Below are 21,469 nucleotides of genomic sequence, written 5' to 3'. Positions count from 1 at the left end.
CCACAACGGCTACGCCGACCCCCGTCCGCAAACGCAGGGGTGGAACAGGCAGAAGGGACATCATTCACAACAGGCACAGGATCAGGAGGCACAACTGGAGAAAACAACACAGGGGTCTTAGAAGGGGGGCGACCACGACGGGGAACCCGGGCCGGTAGCACCTCTTCGCCAGCCAACAGATGAGCTGGCTTAAGCCTGTCTAACGAAACGCGCTCCCTGCGCCCGCCCATGTCCAGAATGAAACTTTTAGAACCCGCCTCCAACACTCTAAACGGGCCGTCATACGGGGGCTGGAGGGGAAACCGGTGAGCATCGTGACGCACGAAAACAAACCGAGTGGTCGCGAGATCCGTTGGCACGAAAGACCGAGGAGAAAAATGATGCACGGGCACCGGTGCACAAGCGGCCTGTGACGCAGGACGCGCAACAGGAACCGGAAAGGGGGCCGAGCTCTGAGGCAGAAACTCCCCTGGGACGCGGAGCGGCTGACCGAGCACCAACTCCGCAGGCGAGGCATCCAGGTCAGCCTTAGGAGCCGAGCGCAACCCGAGCATCACCCACGGCAACCGATCCAACCAATTTGCATCTGAGAGCGCAGCCCTCAATGACGCCTTAAGCGACCGGTGAAAACGTTCACACAAACCGTTAGCCTGGGGGTGGTAGGCAGTGGTACGGTGAACCTGTGTGCCCAAAGACTTTGCTAGCGCCGACCAGAGATCCGAAATGAACTGCGGGCCTCTGTCAGAGGTGATATCAGACGGTGCACCAAAACGTGAGACCCAAGCTGAAAGAAAAGCGCGTGCCACGTCCGCAGATGTCGTGGAAGACAGAGGAACCGCCTCTGGCCACCTAGTGGTCCGATCTACCATGGTAAGGAGATGTGTAAAACCCTGGGAAGGGGGAAGAGGCCCCACAAGGTCGATATGCACATGATCAAAACGCTTGGCCGGAATCAAAAATGGCTCGAGGGGCGCCCTAGTGTGCTGGTGAACTTTTGCGCGCTGACACGCCACACATGTGGCCGCCCACTCTTTGACCTCTTTGCGAAGGCCAGGCCACACAAACTTCGAAGACACCAACTTCACCGACGCCCGGACACCCGGATGAGAAAGAGAGTGCACCATATCAAAGACCCGACGGCGCCAAGCAACCGGCACCACCGGGCGGGGGCGGCCCGTGGAGACGTCGCAAAGGAGGGCAGGCCCACCATTTTGCACCACTACCTCCTCCAGCTCCAGACCGGTACTCGCAGCTCTCAGTGCAACGATACCCGGGTCCCCAGGTTGGTCGGCAGCCAGTGCTGAAAAATCAACCCCAAGATGCACAGGGCACACCAGCACCCGTGACAGGCAGTCTGCCACCGGGTTCGCTTTACCCGCCACATGTTGGATGTCTGTTGTGAATTCGGAGATCGCAGCTAGATGGCGCTGCTGGCGAGCAGACCATGGCTCTGTCACCTTCGCCATAGCAAACGTCAATGGTTTGTGGTCAACATAGGCTGTGAAAGGGCGGCCTTCGAGCAGGAAACGGAAATGACGCGTAGCCAGGTACAACGCTAACAGTTCCCGGTCAAACACGCTGTATTTTCGCTCACTGTCTCGCAAACCGCGGCTAAAAAATGCAAGGGGCTGCCACGCACCCGCAACACGCTGTTCAACAACTGCACCTACAGCCACATCCGAAGCATCGGTCGTGAGGGCGATAGGCGCCCGAGACGCGGGGTGCGCCAGAAGCGCCGCGTTAGCCAGGGCAGCCTTAGCCCCCTCAAAAGCCTGGATCCTCACAGGGGTCCAGTCAACCTGGTCCTTAGCTTTCTTAAGCTTCAAAGCACCATACAACGGTTGCAGGAGTTGGGCCGCACGAGGCAAGAAACGATTGTAAAAGTTTACCATGCCCAAAAACTCCTGCAGCGACCTGACCGAGACTGGACGGGGAAAATCCGCAACTGCATGCACCTTCGAGGGCAAAGGAACCGCACCCTGCGACGAAATGCGATGGCCCAAAAAGTCTATGACAGACAGCCCAAACTGGCACTTGGCTGTGTTCACAATGAGACCATGCCCATCAAGGCGCTGGAAAACCTGCCTAAGGTGCGATAAATGCTCATCAACCGACGGGCTGGCCACCAAGATGTCGTCCAAATAGACGAAAACAAACGCGAGGTCACGTAGCACCGAGTCCATCAAGCGCTGAAATGTCTGCGCTGCGCCTTTAAGGCCGAACGGCATTCGCAGGAACTCGAAAAGACCAAACGGTGTAATGACTGCAGTCTTGGGCACGTCCTCTGCCCGCACAGGCACCTGATGATAACCTCGCACCAAATCGATTTTAGAAAAAATTGTCATGCCCGCCAGACGAATTGAAAAATCCTGAACATGCGGAATGGGATAACGGTCATGGGCCGTAATGTTATTTAAACGGCGGAAGTCACCGCACGGCCGCCAAGACCCGTCCGCCTTGGGCACCATGTGGAGCGGCGAAGCCCACGGGCTGTTGGACCGCCTAACGATCCCCAAACGCTCCATGGTAGCAAACTCCTCCTTCGCGGTGGCTAACTTCACGGTGTCGAGGCGACGCGAACGTGCGAAAACGGGCGTACCCGCAGTGGGAATGAAATGTTCCACGCCGTGTTTAGTAACCGCGGCAGAAAATGCGGGCGTTGTCAGCGAAGGAAATTCCGCCAGTAAGCGCTGGAAGACATCCTTTGACGCCGCGAAATTAGCATGTGTCAACGGCCCGGGCCCCCCTGTCTGACACGGAAAAGACGCAAAAGATACAGCATCAATGAGCCTGCGATTAGTTACATCCACTAACAACCCATTAGTGCACAGAAAATCTGCTCCGATAATAGGAACCGTAATGGAGGCTACAACAAAGTCACACAGAAATTTGCGTCCATTGAAACACACAGTCACAGACTTGGTACCAAACGTCTCTATAGCCGAACCGTTAGCCGCTGTCAGACGCGGACCACTGCCACAGGCCGAGAGGTCCGTAGCTGCCGGAGGGAGAAGGCTCTTCTGCGAGCCGGAGTCCACCAGGAACTGATTACCTGATATGGAGTCATAAACGAACAGCAACTCCTCTTGATCGCCAGCGCCCACGGCTGCTACCGAGCGCCGGCTCTTCCGTTTCCCGGTGCCTCGAACGCGCACGGAGGAACACAGCGGCGCGCCTTGCTGCCGAAGCGCTGATGGAAGAAACACAGCTGTCCGCGCTGTCTGCGGGTGGAAACTGCAGCCGTCAATGCCGGAACCTCGTTCTCCAACGTCGGCTGCGAGGACTCCACGGCCACACTCTGCACGGAGACGTTCCTCGAAGTCAGCAGGATCCGGTCCGCCTGCTCAGCCAATCCACGGAAGTCGCCGGCCGCCAAGCAAGAAGAGTTGGCGAGGGCTGCGCGCACCTGCAGCGGGAGCTGGCGCAGAAAGATGTGCGGGAACAGGAAACCATCATCCTCGGAGCCCAGCAACGACAGCATCTCGTCCATCAGGTCCACTGCCGAACCATCGCCCAAACCGGGAAGCGACAGTAGCTTGTCCGCTCTCTCCGCGGCTGTCAAGCTGTAGCGCCGGAGGAGAAGCTGCTTGAGGGCGGAGTACTTTCCGCGCTGCGGCGGGGCTCGCAGGAGCTGCATCACGCGCCGGGTGGACTGCTGGTCCAAAGCCGCAACCACCAAAAAATACCTGGAGTCGTCTGCCGTTACTCCTCGCAGATGGAAAAGAGCCTCGACGTGCAGAAACCACGGCGCCGGGTCGTTCTGCCAAAACTCCGGCAGTTTAACGTGCTCCGCGGAGTATAATTAACTCTACTAGTGTATGTCTAGTTTAACACCAAGAGTTCAACTCTTCTCAATTTGCTGTGTAGGTTCTAAGGAGTGGGGTGAAAGCTTAAACAAAGAAGCCAGAGACCAGGTACTTTAAATTTAAGCCGGCAGTTTAGTAAACACATTTAGACAAAAAATAAATATTATAAACAAAATGAACTTAATAAACATATATACACATAATTCAAACAATAAATAAAAGAGGGTTTGGATGAGTGGAGCTCACTCTTCTTCCCTTATTCTCTTTTTAGTTCATGGTGATTGTCTTTTCAAAATAAATAATAAAGATCCAAATCCATTCAGTTCAGTTCAAAAATAAAAATATAAAGAAAATACCGATACTCCTACCACTCTGGCAGTGAGTATCCGACGGTGGGAGGGATTTTCTCGTCAGCCCTTTAAAAACGGACTCCGCCGGTCCTCCTAGCGGTCTGTTGCTCCAACACGCACACACACAGGTGTCTCCTCCCAGGTTCGCCTGATCACCGAACCTCTTCAAATACGTGATGCACTTTTAAACAAACTTTTGGTATATCCTTCAGGTCTTCACATATCTTTTTACACTTGATTTCAGCTGTATAACTTCTTCCTATCTTTCTTATTTATTTTTCCTCTAGTGGTCTCGTTTGTTGGTCTCTTGTCTTCCCTCCAATTTTCCCTTTTCTAATCTTTCTTGTTCCTGTCACCTGCTGTCACCTGCGCAGGGCCAATTCTCTTAAAGGGGAAAGCGCCCTTAAAGGGAAAGGGTCACTTTTTAGTCACCAGATTTTTAACTATTTCTCCATTAAATCCTTTACATGGGTTTTAACTGAATTTAAGTTAATTACATGTATAGATTTGAACCAGTTTCACTTATTTAATAATTTAATTGACTATTTATCTATTTATACATTTACAATACATAGTTATATTTATTTATTTCATATTTATCTATATTATTAATATTTAATGAGGGCAACATTAATGTGGACTATTTATTTATTTAGTATAGATTTTAATGCATAAAAATATATATATTTATATATATTTATCTTTATTATTTCACTGTGTCACTCTCACACCTGCTGTTAACATCCGTCTGCTGATCACATGACTCTAAGTTTGTCAGTTCACACCTGGTGACAGACGTCATGTGATCGGATCCCAGAGACAGATGTGAACAGCAGGTCTGGATCAAAGAGCCTTCAAAGGACTAATTAACAGAGTTAACTCACAGTTTCACTTTTTATCTTCATCTGTTCATCAAGTGTTTAATAACACAACGTGTTTTCACCATCACACGTTACAGCAGTGGTCACCAACCAGTCGAGAGTCTTCACTGTGGATCCCAGAAAAGCTCTGGACTCACTGGCTGAGGTGTGAGGAACATCGACCTGCAGAGGTTCACACACACTAACACACACAACCACACACACACACACTCTCACACACACACACACACACACCCACACACACACACACACACACACACACACACACACACACACATATAACTTCATACTGGGTTTGTGTGAGTTTTGAAGTGAATATAAAGTTGAAGAGCTTGTGTTTGACCTTCATTTGGGCACAAAGCCATAGAACTGAGTGAAGACACAGAGAGCTGCTTCAAGCTTTGACTGATGTGCTCTCAGTGTTACTGTCTATAAAGCTCTGTGATTCATTTCCAGCCTTTATGACGTGAACATGATTCTAGATGTTGAGTTTCCTTCTCTTAGTGGCCGGGGGTTGAAGGACACATGAACTTTTACAAGCTTGTATTAATTAACTTTAATGTAGTTGAGTTGTCTCAGTGTAGATTTGGAAATGAGAGAGAGAGAGAGAGAGAGAGAGAGAGAGAGAGAGAGAGAGAGAGAGAGAGAGAGAGAGAGAGAGAGAGAGAGAGAGAGAGAGAGAGAGAGAGAGAGAGACTCTTGTCCTTCCTGAGGTTTCTGATGTGATCACTGTATTTCCTTGAGTTTATTTGAGTACACTCCTGTGTACTCAAATAAATACCAGTACTTCAAACTATGAAGCCCTGCATCTATTTCACAATAAAACATTTAGAATTTGTCAGGCGTGTTGGTTTATCCTAAACAAGAGAAGAGCCGGACTGGTCCAATTTAAATATTTATTGAGATGCAATGAAAGTTGAACAACATAGCTATGGACAATTATCACAGCCTAGGCTAAATCAGTTAGCAATAGGTAGTTAATAATGGCCCCGAACAAAAGGGGTTTGATATAGTTATAACAGTAGATATAATATGATTGGTTATGAAAGATTGAAGGGGAGTCACCGCAAATCAATTTGGTTCTCCCTTGTTGGTGCACAGGCATGTCCGACCCTCTTGGCACAGAAATCCAGGAAGTGACAAGGAGCCGCTCTCCGTGACGCTACTACTACTCTGATAGTTGCTAAGCAAAATGTTCTCTTCATGAAAGGCCTTGACACAGCTGATGCCATGTAGGCCATTGGAGAAAGGAATATGATGTTCCTGCTATATTCAAACAATGTCCTGTTGATGTAAACATTAGGATCCTCGAAACCAAAACAACGAGACAAAACAATGTCAACAAAGTCACTGTGTCCGACCTCCAGAACATTATCAGACAGCTGCTTGAAACATATTTGTGAATGACTCTATGGGAATGATAGTTTAATACCAAAAGTTAGAATTCAGAACAATTATAAGATTCATTATTAACAATATGCAGCAAGGGTTATTTGTAATTTGAATAAAGGCCTTATATATGGTTCAAACTGATCATGCTCCCCCCCCCCCCTTTAGTTGCAAATAGTTTCAGTCAGACCCAAATACCAGCTAGAATTTGAAATCCTAACAAATTGTGAATTGATTCAGTCGACAGAAACGCTGGAGTGCTTTCATTTTGAAATGGGTAGGCTACAGGAAGTTTTGCAAATATTTGTTTTTGTGACATTTTCAACAGATAAACATTGAAACTGGTGAAAGATCATTTCACTGTGTTCTGCTGTAAACTGAGCGCAGAACCAGAAGCAAATAGACCAGACCTTGAATATCTAGAAGAGCAGCGTGGCCTGAGCCACAACTGAGCCGCAGCCGGTGCAACATGGACGAGGACACTTCAGAGCAAGTTGGACCCTCAACCACAAAGTAAGAGACCTGCTACAAACATGTGAAGCTCCAAACTGAATCCTCACAGAATGAACCAGTGAATGATGTGTTCTGAATAAAAACATGTTTGTGTTTGCAGAGGTCAGGACCACAGACTGAGAGCAGAGTCTCCAGGGTCCAGCTGTCTGTCTCTGAAGAGTGACTGGTCCATGAATCATCCTCCAGACTTCAGTAATGAACCTGGACCCTCACACACAGAGTAAGAGACTGTTTCTACTGGGAACTGCTCTGAAGAGGATCTAGTTTCCTCTAGTGTGGCCCCTGCATTAGGACACAGCTTCATTGAAGTTGGTGACTAATCTCTCAGAATCACTCAAAGAGCTCAGACCTCCACCAAGAACCAACACGCTCCTTATGAAACCACTTTGAAATCCACTAGAGACTCATTTGGATTTGGATCTGCACCAAATTCCACACACTGGTAAACATAAGTCCTCTGAACCTGTATGTGAAAGAGGACCCCCCCCCCCAATCTGGTTCACAGACCACAACCTTCCACCAAGTTTACTGGTAATCTGTTGTTTTTTATAATCCCACTAACGAACCAACCAACACACAAACATACTGGGTGAAAACAAAACCTCCTTGACAGAAGTGATGACAACCTGTGACTGTGACATGTGAGTTATCAGGACATGTCTTCACAGGGAGAGGAAGAGGAGTCATGTTTCTGAGGAGGAGCAGTCGTCCTGCTGTGCTTCGTGTCAGGACGTCCTGAAGGGTCCAGTCTCCACCAGCTGTGGACACTGGTTCTGCAGACAGTGCATCACCTCATACTGGGACCAGTGTGGTTCTTCAGGAGACTCCTCCTGTCCCCAGTGTGGACAAAGATCCAGAACAGGAGCTGGAGGTCAGACAGCCGGTCAGAGCAGCACTGTACATGTGTCTGCTGATGTCTTCACTTCTGACAACAGCACATGTGGTTTTATTTTGTTCCTTCATACAGCATCAACATTTAACATCGTGAGAAAAGCACAAAGTTAAAAAGCTTCTATTTTCTCTAGTTTTTCTGTATCTGATGAAAACAATCAGCAGATTCTCAGATTCTCTGTCTCTCACATTGTTTCTTGTCTTTCAGCAGATCGTGGTCTGCAGGAGGTTTCAGATGAACATAAGCTCAGTGTGAGGAGGAGATGTGAACATGTGACTGAAGGAAGTGATGAAACAGGAAGTAGAACCCTCCTCAACAGGATCTACACTGAGCTCTACATCACAGAGGGACAGAGTGAAGAGGTTAATACTCAACATGAGGTGAGGCAGCTTGAGACAGCTTCCAAGATGAAGATCCTCCAGGACACTCCCATCAAGGTCCACGACATCTTTAAAGCCTCCACTGACCAGCAGAGCAGCATCAGAGTCGTCCTGACCAACGGCGTCGCTGGCGTTGGAAAAACCTTCTCGGTGCAGAAGTTCACTCTGGACTGGGCAGAGGGTTTAGAGAACCAGGACGTGGGTCTGCTGACTGTGCTTTCGTTCAGGGAGCTGAACCTGGTGAAGGACCAGCAGCACAGTCTTCTCACGCTGCTCCATGTTTTCCATCCAGCGTTACAGAAGCTCACGGCAGAGACGCTCGCTGTCTGTAAACCTTTGTTCATCTTTGACGGCCTGGATGAAAGCAGACCTTCTCTGGACTTCAACCACAGGGAGCTTGTGTCTGAGGTCACACAGAGGTCATCAGTCAACGTGCTGCTGACAAACCTCATCCGGGGGAATCTGCTTCCCTCGGCTCTCGTCTGGATAACCTCCAGACCTGCGGCGGCCAATCAGATCCCTCCTGCATGTGTTGACAGGGTCACAGAAGTACGAGGCTTCACTGAGGCCCAGAAGGAGGAGTACTTCAGGAGGAGATTCAGTGATGAAGAGCTGTGCAGCAGAATCATCTCACACATCAAGACCTCCAGGAGCCTCCACATCATGTGTCAAATCCCAGTCTTCTGCTGGATCAGCGCTACAGTTCTGGAGCACATGTTGACCACAGACCAGAGAGGAGAGCTGCCCAAGACCCTGACTGACCTGTACTCACACTTCCTGCTGGTTCAGACAAAGAGGAAGAAGAACAAGTACGGTGAGGAACATGAGACGACTCCACAGAGGCTGATGGAGGCTGACAGGAACGTTCTCCTGAAGCTGGGGAGGCTGGCACTTAAACATCTGGAGGAAGGAAACATCATGTTCTACCAAGAGGACCTGGAGCGGTGTGGTCTTAATCTGACAGAGGCCTCGGTGTACTCAGGAGTTTGTACTGAGATCTTCAGAAGAGAGTGTGTGATCTTCCAGAAATCAGTCTACTGCTTTGTTCATCTGAGCATTCAGGAGTTTCTGGCTGCAGTCTACATGTTCCACTGTTACACCGAGAGGAACACAGAAGAACTCAACAACCTCTTGAGAACATATGGGAACACAGACACCTTCTCCCTGGATGACTTCCTGAAGAGAACCATGGAGAAATCCCTCACCAGTACAAATGGTCATCTGGACCTGTTTGTTCGCTTCCTTCACGGCCTCAGTCTGGAGTCCAACCAGAGAGTCTTAGGAGACCTGCTGGGTCGGACAGGGAACAATCCAAATATCATCCAGAGAGTCATCAAAAACCTGAAGCAGATGTCTGGACAGTGAGTCCAGACATGATCAATAACATGTTCAATCAGTGGAGATGAGTCGTTCTTCAAATACACCCATGTGGGGTGCAAGGGAGGTTATTGTATATACTGTATATATCTTTATATATTATGTTCTCAATCTGCGTTCGTCCTCCACCACCAACCAGTGCAGTGTCCCTCCACTGTGACCTTTGACCACTGAAATCTAATCAGTTTCTCTTTGAGTCAAAATGTGAAGAAATCCCCTAAAGACAGACTTGAGACATCATGTTCATAGGCCATGAACATGATGTGTGACCTTGACCTTTGACCTTTGACCACCTGAATCGAATGAGTTCCTCTGTTAGTCTGAATGAACGCTTGAACCAAATCTGAAAGGATTCTCTTGAGGAGTTTTTAACAAAGAGGGGATTTACCAGGGTGAAGGTCACATGATCACGTTTTGTATGAATGTTGTGTTTTCTCACAGATTTGATATTTTCTTTAATTACAGACTCGGTAGTTGTGGACTCTCAGAGACTCACTGTGAAGTCGTGGCCTCAGCTCTGAAGTCAGACCCCTCACATCTGAGAGAACTGGATCTGACTGGAAACAACCTTCAGGATTCAGGAGTGAAGCTGCTGTGTTCTGGACTGGAGAGTCCAAACTGTCGACTGGAGACTCTGAGGTCCTTAAATCCTTCTTCACTTTTCAGACTTTCTTTCTTATTGGGTCATTATTTATTTAAATTGTCTCAGTTCTGCTCTGCTCACTGTCCCTCAGTCATCTGTCACTCACCCAGCCTGTCAGTCACGTCCACCTCATCAACTCCATTCACCTGCACTCACCTGCTCCTGATCACTAAGAAAGTGTCAGTGAATAACATGTGGACTGAGGCCGAGCACTCGTCCTCCTCAGGTTTTCAAAATAAGAGACATTCTTATTGAAACACGTTGGACAGTGGATAAGTATAGAAACAAACAGGAAGTGACATCAGGAGCCATCTCTACTTTAAACAGTGTTTAATTACACAAACCTGCTCAGTGACCAACACACAGAGAAGAAGCTGATGAATGAAACAATGGTCCAACATGTCTGATCTGATATTTATCTTCAGGTCACAGACTGGACTGAGGTCAGCAGCATGTTGAGAGTCTGTGTTGACATGATGACGATCCACAACAACAGGAGGACACATTCTAATATTCATATTTCTTTATCCAGGTTGAAGGGCTGCAGACTGTCAGAGATCAGCTGTTCTTCTCTGGCTTCAGCTCTGAAGTCAAACCCCTCTCACCTGAGAAAACTGGATCTGAACTACAACAAGCTGCAGGACTCAGCAGTGAAGGAGCTGTGTGGTTTTCTACAGAGTCCAACCTGTCGACTGGAGACTCTGAGGTCAGACATCATGTTATAATGTGAAAGGTTCAGTGTTTAGAATGTATTGACATCTAGTGGTGAAGTGTCATGTTGCAGCTGAACACCCCTCAGGGCTGGGCTCAGGGTCCACAGTCCAAGTTCATTATATTTGATGTCTTTTATTTTTAGAACCAAGTTCTTCAGGCCTGTTTCTTCCACTTTGGGTTCATTTCCAACATGAAACCCTTCCTCTGGTTTCAGGACTTACACAGGGTCGTCCATGCCTTTATCTTTTCACCACTAGATCTCTGTCCCGCCCTGTACACACGTGTTCCTCAGGCTACCTGCACCACTTTCAACTGGTCCAACTGCTGCTCAGATCATCGCACTTCAAGAAAACATGATCATAGAACTGCTCGCCCTTTCACACATCAACTGTGGAACATCTTCTGACAAGTGGGTCGGACATTTTCTGGAGCTGAAGCAGCAGCAGGAGATTGTCTGGGTCCGACTCGTTCACAGCAACAGGAACATGTGGGAACATTCAGACGAGGGGTGGAACCAAAACACATATCTCCATGATAACCATGTTAACGTTTATTTATGTTAAGGTACAGGTTCACTGTGAAGGAGTTAGTGACGTCTCCAGGTGTCGTACATGTGAACGTAGTCCACTTCTTCACGTGTATGACTCCTGAACATGTCCAGCAAGATATTTAGAGACATCTAGTGGTGAAGTTACATATTACAAACAACTGAACCCAGAGGACACGAGGACTTTCAAGGTGTTTTCAGTCTTGAACTCTGTAAAATAGTGTCTGGACATTTTCTGGAGTTTGACTTTCACATAGGAAGAGCCTGTAGAGCAGCAGGGGTGGAGCCTGTAGAGCAGCAGGAGGCGGGACATGACGTATAAACTCTGCTGTGAAAAGATCAGTGTTGTTGTTTACAGCTCGTCCACACCGGGGTTGGCCCTCATCACCAGAAGATCTGGAATCTCCTCGTGTTTCCAAGTTGACGTTTTTGTCTTCTACGTGTCCGGCTCTTCTTCATCCTGACACGTTTGTATTCTTCCAGTTTCATGTCCGTCTCACATGTTTGTGTCCTCAACACGTCCACTCGTTCTCTTTGAATCCTCTGGACATTCACCTGCTCTATTCTCACATGGACTCACTCAGAAACTTTATTAGGAGGCTGCAGGAAAAGTTCGAGAAAATGTCCAGAACAACTTGACTCAGACTTCAGGTCTGAAAACAGAGACAGTGATGTTTAGTCAAAGTCCTTTATTTTATCACAAGTACTCAATTTAATTTACAGTTAAGTTTTATTCTTTATCCAGGTTGTGGGGCTGCAGTCTGTCAGAGATCAGCTGTTCTTCTCTGGCTTCAGCTCTGAGGTCAGACCCCTCTCATCTGAGAGAACTGGATCTGAGCTACAACAACAGCCTGCAGGACTCAGGAGTGAAGGAGCTGTGTGGTTTTCTACAGAGTCCAACCTGTCGACTGGAGACTCTGAGGTCAGTTCACTGACTGACTTTTGTAGATCTCATATCTATAAACAGCATTTATTCACAAATTATCTAATTTCATTCTAATTTAACATAATTCCTCTTCATACATAACTTGAATCCATTCATTAATTAATCTGTGACATTTTAAATATTCAGCTACTTGTTAAAACACTGAGTTTAGTTCTGGATTTCCTAAACTGATCTGCAGGACAGAGACCGGGTCCAAATAATCTATTTGTTCTGAATCAGGACTCGTTTTTAGTCCAACATGTCTGATTCATATTTATCTTCCATGTAATGAGTCTGTGCTCACATGAATATGTGTCTGTTATTTTCACACATGAACTCAGTTTAATTTACAGTTAAGTTTTATTCTTTATCCAGGTTGGATCACTGCAGTCTGTCAGAGATCAGCTGTTCTTCTCTGGCTTCAGCTCTGAGGTCAAACTCCTCTCATCTGAGAGAACTGGATCTGAGAGACAACAACCTGCAGGACTCAGAAGTGAAGGAGCTGCTTGATCTACAGCAGAGTTCAACCTGTCGACCGGAGACTCTGAGGTCAGTAGATGGTTGGAGTCAGTCCACGCTGCTTTCATCAGTATGTTACTAAACACAGTCAGTATCACAGATCCAGGGTCTGTGCTACCAAGCAGGATTTGTGGTTATCAGGTTAACTTCAGGTTTAGTTTTTTCAGTTCTACGAAGCTCGTCCACTTCTTAACCAGGTCAATCACCATGGTAACTTCTGATGAACGGCTAACCTGCTCCAGGTTAAGTTGGAGATCAACCCGTATAGAAGCTCCGCCCACTGACCACAGTGACTCTACACTGTTGTGTGGTGCACACTCTCCTTAAAGGGACGGATAAGGGAAGTTTAAATCAACGTCTGGTTGGTTCAGTTGATCTCTAACTCACCCAGAACATCTCAATGTCTCCAGACTCATCCTGTCCCCAAAACACCAGAGGACCTCAGCTTCCTGGAGACAGGTCCATGTGTGTGTCCTCAGAGACAGTGAGACAGTGTCTGTCCTAAGTCAGTGAGACAGTGTGTGTCCTCAGAGACTGTGTGTGTCCTCAGAGACAGTGAGACAGTTCCTGTTGAGGAAACCTGAGTTAACTTAATGAGTTGATAACCAGCGTTATTGGTGTTGTCTTCCTCTGATCTGAGACAGTTTGTCCTCTCACTTCATCAGTGAAGAACTGATCAGGTGGATCTTTGTCACAGCTCTGAGATCAGTGGGACTGAAGCCTCTCCTCATCACATGGTAACCAGGAGCTCTTTATACAGAGCAGAACCTCTGCTGAGGTCCATCTGTCTCCTCTGGTCCCAGTTTGTCAGAAGCAGATGTTCATCAACACACAGTGAAACATGGCTTCACCTGTAACAGCAGTAAATCCACCTCTCAGGTGTCCACTCTGCACTTTGACATGCAGAGGACACACACTGAGCTCTTAGCGTGTTCATTCCAACACGTGAACATGAAGCAGAGAGGAAGCTGCTCCACCTCTGAACAGGACTGAAGTCCCTGCTGCTCTTTCTACTGGATGAGCTGCATCACTGACTCACAGCTGATGAAGTGAGTCTCTGTGACACTGATGTCTTCTTCTCTCAACAGGTGGAGTTGAGTGTGAAGAGGACAGTGTGTGTGGACGGAGGCTGAGCTGTGTCCTGAGGATCCAGAGGCTGAAGCAGCAGCAGCTTGTGTGTAGTCTCCAATCTACACAACCCCTAATCTGCATGTGTTTGTGAGATGAAGCCGGAGTTATTAAGTTTAAGTTTGTCTTTGTTATTGTCCACCTTTGTCCCTCAGTGTGTCTCCATGTGTGTAGAACCACATTCTGTGTATATGTTTGTTTATGATCTTAAAGTTCCTGGATTCACGTCACAAATTGATTTAGTTCAACACAAAGTTCAACACATTGAAATCACTTTGAGTTTAAAATCAGAGTTTTGTCTAAGACACAAAAACTCTGGACTTAAAAATGGGACGTTTTCATTTCTGCATCAGGTGCAGAGCGGTGGTGGCTTTTCTACTTTTGACCCACAGGTGGCGCTGCAGTATAACAGCAGCACATCCCAGTCAAAGCCTTTATATTCAGTCTATGAGTCAAACACATGGATCATTTCCTCTGTGACAAACCAGATGTAACGAGAAGAAAAACATCTCAGAGAGAAAAGTTCTGTTTCTACTTGTCTCTGCTTTAATGCTCAATAAACATCCTTCCACCGACTTCACTGGAATCATGACTCAGCTTTTCTTTCCTCTTCAAACAAACTGGTGGAAACATCTCGTCCTTGGTGCAGGTAAAAGAACAAAATCACCAGTTTGATATAATGGAAACCAGCAGAAGAAAAGTGAATGAGACATTTACAGGATGAAGAAGAGTCGATGAAGAGCAGAGCATCTTTAAGTCTCTGAGGAAACTGTTTCATAAACATTTTACCATATTTAATAGAAAACTGACCCGAGGACGTTTCATACAAACCCTAACCCACTTATAAGGAAAAGTTTGTGCTCATAATGAAATTCTACATCTGATCAATATGTCTCAATATAAACAGCCTGACAGCAGATCAATACATTTATTATGATTATTTATCAGTGGATTTCATTCATTCACCATCACATCCAGTTGATGCACATTCCTCAACCTCTGCTCGGGTTTCAGGTTCGAGAGGATTTGTGGGAAAAGTCTCTGAAGTTCAGATGAAGATGATATTTATGTTTAGTAGAAGCAGTTTGAGATGAGATGGTGAAAGATCTTCGGTCCAGAAGGAGAAGAGCTCCAGACAGAACCACTTCTCCTCCCGCGGTTTATTCTCATTATATGAACGTTTTCTTCAACGTGGAACAAATCTAAATCCTCCTGTTGTTCTCCTCTCTGACTCAACGTGGAGGATTTGTCTTCACTTTGTGCTGCGTGACTTTAAATGGAATATGAAAATAAAATGTCCCTTTCATTGAATATATTGAAAACATATAGAACAGAACTCCATGTGTTTTTCTGTTCTTTATTTCAGAGGTTCATCAAACTGACCCTGGACCAAGTTTCAACCTCTCTGTTTATTACACAGAATCATATTCATCTCTTTTAGTTTGGTTCTGAATTCTCGTTTGTAAACAGACAATCTTACTGGTTCCACTGGTCTCAGTATTATTTGTACTGGAAGTAATAAAGTTCTTCTGATGACGACCATCCTCTTTATTGACTGAATGTTCATTTGTGTGAAGTAAAGTGTTGAAGTTCACGTTCCGTCTGCGTCGGGTCAGTTTGTCTTTTCACAAAGTGCGAGTGAAGAAGAGTCCAGAAGAAAAGAGGAAGACGTCTTCACTCCGCTGTCTGTCCCTCGTCCTAGCTTCTCTTCTTCAGCAGCTGGTTGAGGACGCTGGTCTGTCTCAGGGCTCTGAGGTTGGACACGTCCTCTGCGATCACCGGGACGTCCTCGCCGTGACTCGTCTCCTCACTTTCAGCCTCGTCACTGTCAGATAACGAACACAAGAGGGCGTCGTTCTCATACGTGGGGAAGTAATACCTGAGGAGAGAAGGACCACAGAGACGTTCACTCCTGAGTTCATAAGGATGAAGGAGCAGTGACCCCCCCCACACTGGGAAACAACTGAACCATGAAGACATGAACTGGTGTTGGACGTACTGCGGCTGGTCCCAGGTGGACACGTCTGGCAGCTTCATCACGTGACCTGCAGCCGCGATGTGGCGCAGCACGTCGGCTCTGGAGAGGAACTTCCCCTCGCAGCCGTAGCAGCGGCTCTGGTGGATCTGCCTCCGGATGAAGTTCACCAGTTTGACCTGCTGGTAGAACCTGAGGTCTGAGAGGAGCAGACAGCGAGAGGTGAACACAGAGCGTCTCATCAATATTCAAACGTCTGCATTTCAATCTGCATCGTCTGTGAATCTGTGAATCAAGACTCGAGTTCTGATCCGAGTCTGAAGCTTCACGTGTTTCTCTTCAGTTTCTGTGGATCTGGTTGGTTTTGGTTTCACATTGTGATTTAGGGACTGAAGAGCTTCGTGTCCTGCTTCTCTTCTGACTACACACTGTTGTTGCTTCTCTTGTGTAGAAGAACAAACAGTTGTGTAACCTGTTGAACTGCCTGAAGAGAAAGACCTCATGTCACAGAGGATGCAGGTTCTGGAGGTTGCTGATGTTTCACTCACTGAGTTCTGTCCTCAGCTTGTGAAGAACGAAGTCGTGTGAGTCCTGAAACAAACAACACAATAACAAAACCCCACAAAGCTTCAGTTGTTGTAAAGCTCATCACACAACAGGAAATCAGGATTTGAGATTCTGATAACAAAACAAACCAAGGTCTCAGTTTCCTTTGAGGTGCGACACATCAAGTCGTGAACAGAATTCAAACCTGCTTCATAATATTCACACATATTTAAGTCCTGGACCCGTCAGTGGACTCGGAGCAGAGCGGTTCTGGTTCTGCAGGTGGTTCAGGTTCAGCTCCTCCTGATTTACCTTCATGTGTGTGTAGATCTGCTCCATCGTCTCCGACTGATCATCACAGAACAGACACACAGCCGACGGGGGGTGAGCCTGCCAGTCCGACCAATCACTGAGGACGACACAGACACAGATTGAAGTGTGTCGCACTCCTCCTCGGAATCTGCTCGTCTTTCTTTTCTAAGTGTTCTAACTCTGCCCCTGATGAAGAGACTCACTCGTCATCATCGTTGTCGACCAGTTCGCGGTCGTCCTCGCTCTGCACCTCCTCCCACGTCTTCCCCAGCTCCTGACACCAGAGGGAACAATCAGAATGTATCTGGTGCTGTGATCAACAGATAACAACTGACACAGATCAAGTGAGAATGTGTCTGTAGCTTTGTGTTGATTGAAGATGTGTCTGATTGAAGCAACACAAAGAAAGGACAAAGAGCCTCAGACTGATTCACCAGGTAGTTGATGATGTAGAAGCGGTCGTACTGGCTGTTGCTGGCGTTGATGCGGCGATGAGCTTTCTTCCTCATGTGATCTTTCAATGTGGTTTTATCTCTGAACGTCTTCTCACAGTACAAACACTGCAGACTGAGCAGAGGAAGGACAACACAACATTAACACACAAGAAGACAACACTTGATTAAATCTGTTCTAAACTTAACACGATGAACTGACATCTGCAGAGCATCAGCTGTCATGAATGATGTGATCAGTTTCTGATATTGAACAGATGATGAATCAATAATCAAACCCATTGGAACGTGTCTGATTCCTACTTGTCCAGTTTGTTCTGCAGCGTGTCCAGGAACTCGTTGCAGAACACGATGTTGTCCGGGAGTCCGATGCTGAAGAATGTTCTCGGGCCATGTGGTTCAGCAGAGATGACCTGGAGATGATCAATAAATATAACTGACAGTATATTTATTTAAAATATCCATTACTTGATTATTTTAATATATTCATGCGCTTGAGAGTCACAGAGAAACATCGGTTCTGCTCTGATGGAAAAAGAAGATTCTGGATTTCTTTCCCCTGATTTTCAGAGTAAATCCTGAAATATAACCAATATATTTCATGTTTCATTTGTATTTCTGGTTCATATTCCATCAGGAGGTGTTTTTATTTAAAGCTTCATGTGAAGAACCTGTTTCCAGTGAACTCGTCGCTGCAGAACATGCAGAGACGCTGGAAGCTGCCGTCGTCTCTCTCCTGCTGCTGCTGCTCCAGCACCTCCTCCTGCCAAGAGAAACCACACTGAGGAAACACCACAGAAGAAGAAGAAGTCCTCCTCCTAAACAAAACCCTTTGTGTGAGGGTGAAAGGTATAGTGGGTTTAAGACTTACTTTGCTGAGCTTTATGTTTTAGGTGTATGTTTATTTGTTCGTCTTTAGTTGTATAGTTGTTTTTTCTGTTTAGATTAGTTTGCTGAGTGAGTGTGCAGGCAGCATGTCTTGAAAGTCTGACTCGCCGGCATGCCATCAAGCTGATCCCCACAGTGGCATGCAGTGTGGCAGAGGCCGCGCTGGCTGTGGGAGAGGTGGTCGGCTGTGACGCGGTCAAGTCGGCCTCCAGGATGCCGAAGCTGCTATTGGCGGGGCTCCGCCTACAGAACCTCTCGCCCCTCTGGTGGAGGGGGGGTCTGCGGAGACTGAAGTGGTTCAGGTAGCCTCCGAAGCTCCGGAGAGTCCGCTCCCGGAGGTGGGAGTCCAGGGGGGAGGCCCCCCTGTAAACGAAGTCTCTGAGCAGGAAAACAAAACAAGTGACAGCCAGCCAGAGTCTATTGTAATAGACGAAACTGAGGGGAAAGGGAGCAGCGCTGAAATGTTGTGTGAAGAGCTGGAGGAAGGCGTTCTGTGTTAATGTTTAAATAAACACAGAATAGGAAGAGTTCAGGCTCTGGGCACAGTAATGCCAAAGCCTGCAATGCAAGCCGTGGGATGAGGTCCAGCCAGGGCAGCGCTCCCTCCTCTCAGGAGGACGGCCTCTACCCCCCCTTTGACATCAGAACCTTCCTGGAAACTACTAAAGGCCAGAGGCTGCCCTCGGTGGAGGATCACTTCCCTGACCTCAAACTGTTTTTAAAGTCCTCCAAACCGCTCACCAGGAAAACAGGCAGCGACGAGTTATTAACAGACCAACAGATTTATAGACTCAGGAAACTCATGTTGAGGCAGGGATGCTCTCTCTCTGGGATGTTGTACTCTCTGGCCATCGAGCCTCTGCTCCATAAGCTAAGGAAGGTTTTAAAAGGTGTGTGTTTCCCCCAGTGTAGTGTATCTTTTTAATTATCTGTTTATGCAGATGATCTTATTATTATACTTGTGAACACACAAAAAGATATTGATCTTTTATCTGATACTGTAAATGACTTTGGTTTTATTTCGTCTGCAAAGGTGAACTGGGGGAAGAGCGAGGCTCTGATGGTTGGAGAGAAGCTGGGGGATCGGCTCAGGCTGCCTGGAGGTCTGGCCTGGAAGAAAAGAGGACTCCAATACCTCGGAGTCTTCCTGGGAGATGAGACCAACATCAAGAAAAATTGGGACAATGTCCTAGAGAAGGTTAAAGGCAGACTTAAAAAATGGAAGTGGCTGTTGCCCAAAATGTCGTACAGAGGCCGGACCTTAATAATAAACAACCTGGTCTCATCTACCCTGTGGCACCGGCTGGCCTGTGTCGATCCTCCATCTTCTCTCCTGGCAGAGGTACAACAGGTTTTAATAGATTTCTTTTGGGGCAGGATGCACTGGATCCCACAGAGTGTCCTTTTCCTTTCACAGAGGAGGGGGGGCAGGGCCTGGTCCATCTGGCCAGCAGGGGCGCTGCCAGGGCCGGCCCTAGCACATTTGGCACTCTAGGCAAGCTTCACTCCTGGCTACTACACACTGTAAAGTAAACAATATACTATCGCGACCCGCCTGCAAGACGACGAGCAGGTAAAATAAACACCTATACACGCGAATGTATCTCGCCCACCTAGTGCGCGAGTGTCTCCCCTCACTGCCCAGTGGAGTTCCTAAGTTTTACCAGTCAACACGTCTCAATGACACCCGTGGTGATCAAGCGAGGCTTTAGGAGCTAACGTAGGAGACTCTCACCCACTACTAACCTGTAGAATACAGGATGGAAGCAGCAGCAGTAAAGACACGGAGCATCCAGACTGCACCTGGCATGTGGGCGGAACCCCCAAAGAGACAGGACGGGGTGAAACTGCACCCGTGCCAAACGTTCCTCCTGATTGCTGCAGTCATTTACTGATTTCTCTAATGAAACTACTTAAATCACTGTCAAAGTAATTAAATACAATATTTTGGGTCATACCACATATAGAAGGGGGCGCAAGAAACCCTGCCTCGCAAAAAAAGTGTTGTGCAATAGTAGGAGTAGAATTGACGTTGGCTAATTATTAATAATCATGAAATATGATTATTAAAATAACAATTATTTCTTAAAAATAATAAAAAATGATAAAGCTATTAATTAAGAATAGTAACACATTTAATTAGAAATGATACGGTTATCCATTAATAATAGTTAAAATAATTAATGAAAACAATAAAATTATCAATTAAGAATAATACAAATCTGTAATTATGCGTGGCACCACCCTGGTTACAGGGACCAACAATTCAATCTTTAAATATCAGTCTCAATGATATAGGTTATATTAATAATCTCAATATTTAGTATTAATGATTATATAATAAACAATGAAGGGTTTTAAGTTCGAACACAGGCTATAGTAATCCAGCTGTATACACATACATATGCACAAATAATCACAGAAATACAAATACTTTAATTACAAAAGTATTTATTAAAAAGGGGAAATAAAGTTAATGTTATTTCAATGATTCTTCATTTAACAAACTCCAATATTTCAAAGATGGTGACAACAGCAGCAGCACTTATCACAATTGTCACACATGTAATACGGAGTATCTATGTGTGTGTGTGGTCGTGTGTGTCTGCCTGTCTGTGTGTGTGTCTGCCTGTCTGTGTGTGTGTGTGTGTGTGTGTAAGAAAGAGAAAGGGGAGTGGCTATGGCGTAATGACGTGGTGACGTCCTCTGGCCGAATTCAAGGTGATGTTACATTCACGTACTTCCAAGATGGAGGTTACCTTAGTGAAGCCACGTTGCGAAAAGCAAAATGGCTGCTGGTCACTGACCTTAACAAAGGGGATCTTTAAGACAAAGAGATTTCTTATCTCGTGGTTTTGGCGCCGAATGGCGTCGAGATGTATAAATGCTCGTTAAATCTAGATTTCTCCATGTAAAATGAAATGTATAAATGTAGGTCGGGACGTGTGTAAAAACAGGTTTAGGAGGAGAGAGAGAGAGAGAGAGAGAGAGAGAGAGAGAGAGAGAGAGAGAGAGAGAGAGAGAGAGAGAGAGAGAGATCAGGAAACATCGTCAGAGACAACTACTAGCAAAGCAGGCAGTCCAGTTACGTGAGATTTATCTTTTAACAGATGTAAATCTCCGCACAGTATCTCTGACGGTACCACGCAAAAAGGAAGCGCCGGCTCTGTACCGCTCTCTTCTCAAAAACACAGTAAACAAAGGAACCGGATGTGACGTCTCGGCCCGCCGT

At 46.6% G+C, this 21,469-nt stretch overlaps 1 protein-coding gene and 1 pseudogene across 1 annotated transcript; one reads left to right on the top strand and one right to left on the bottom strand.

Annotated features, from left to right (window-relative positions):
* The first annotated feature begins 6,591 nt into the window (after positions 1 to 6,591).
* Positions 6,592 to 14,640, top strand: LOC133954736 (NACHT, LRR and PYD domains-containing protein 12-like). The gene is made up of 9 exons (XM_062389216.1): positions 6,592 to 6,939; positions 7,040 to 7,159; positions 7,608 to 7,831; positions 8,027 to 9,572; positions 10,054 to 10,227; positions 10,764 to 10,937; positions 12,238 to 12,414; positions 12,793 to 12,966; positions 14,025 to 14,640. The coding sequence occupies exons 1-9, from the start codon at positions 6,896 to 6,898 to the stop codon at positions 14,032 to 14,034; spliced, it is 2,643 nt and encodes an 880-aa protein (XP_062245200.1). The 5' UTR covers positions 6,592 to 6,895; the 3' UTR covers positions 14,035 to 14,640.
* Positions 14,641 to 14,964: 324 nt separating this feature from the next.
* Positions 14,965 to 19,562, bottom strand: LOC133955000 (zinc finger protein 277-like; annotated as a pseudogene).
* Positions 19,563 to 21,469: the final 1,907 nt, after the last annotated feature.

The sequence above is a fragment of the Platichthys flesus genome, chromosome 6, assembly GCF_949316205.1.
Source record: "Platichthys flesus chromosome 6, fPlaFle2.1, whole genome shotgun sequence".
In the NCBI taxonomy this organism is placed as follows: Eukaryota; Metazoa; Chordata; class Actinopteri; order Pleuronectiformes; family Pleuronectidae; genus Platichthys; species Platichthys flesus.
The sequence above is the reverse complement of the archived record's forward strand: the minus strand, read 5'-3'. Positions and strand labels throughout refer to the sequence as shown.

What these genes read in the sequence shown, in the direction of transcription:
- LOC133954736 (XM_062389216.1), top strand. Translation starts at nt 6,896, where the DNA reads ATGGACGAGGACACTTCAGAGCAAGTTGGACCCTCAACCACAAA. An exon ending in CCTGGACCCTCACACACAGA is followed by an intron (nt 7,160 to 7,607) that starts GTAAGAGACTGT and finishes ATGTCTTCACAG; the next exon opens with GGAGAGGAAGAGGAGTCATG. An exon ending in TGTCGACTGGAGACTCTGAG is followed by an intron (nt 12,415 to 12,792) that starts GTCAGTTCACTG and finishes TTCTTTATCCAG; the next exon opens with GTTGGATCACTGCAGTCTGT.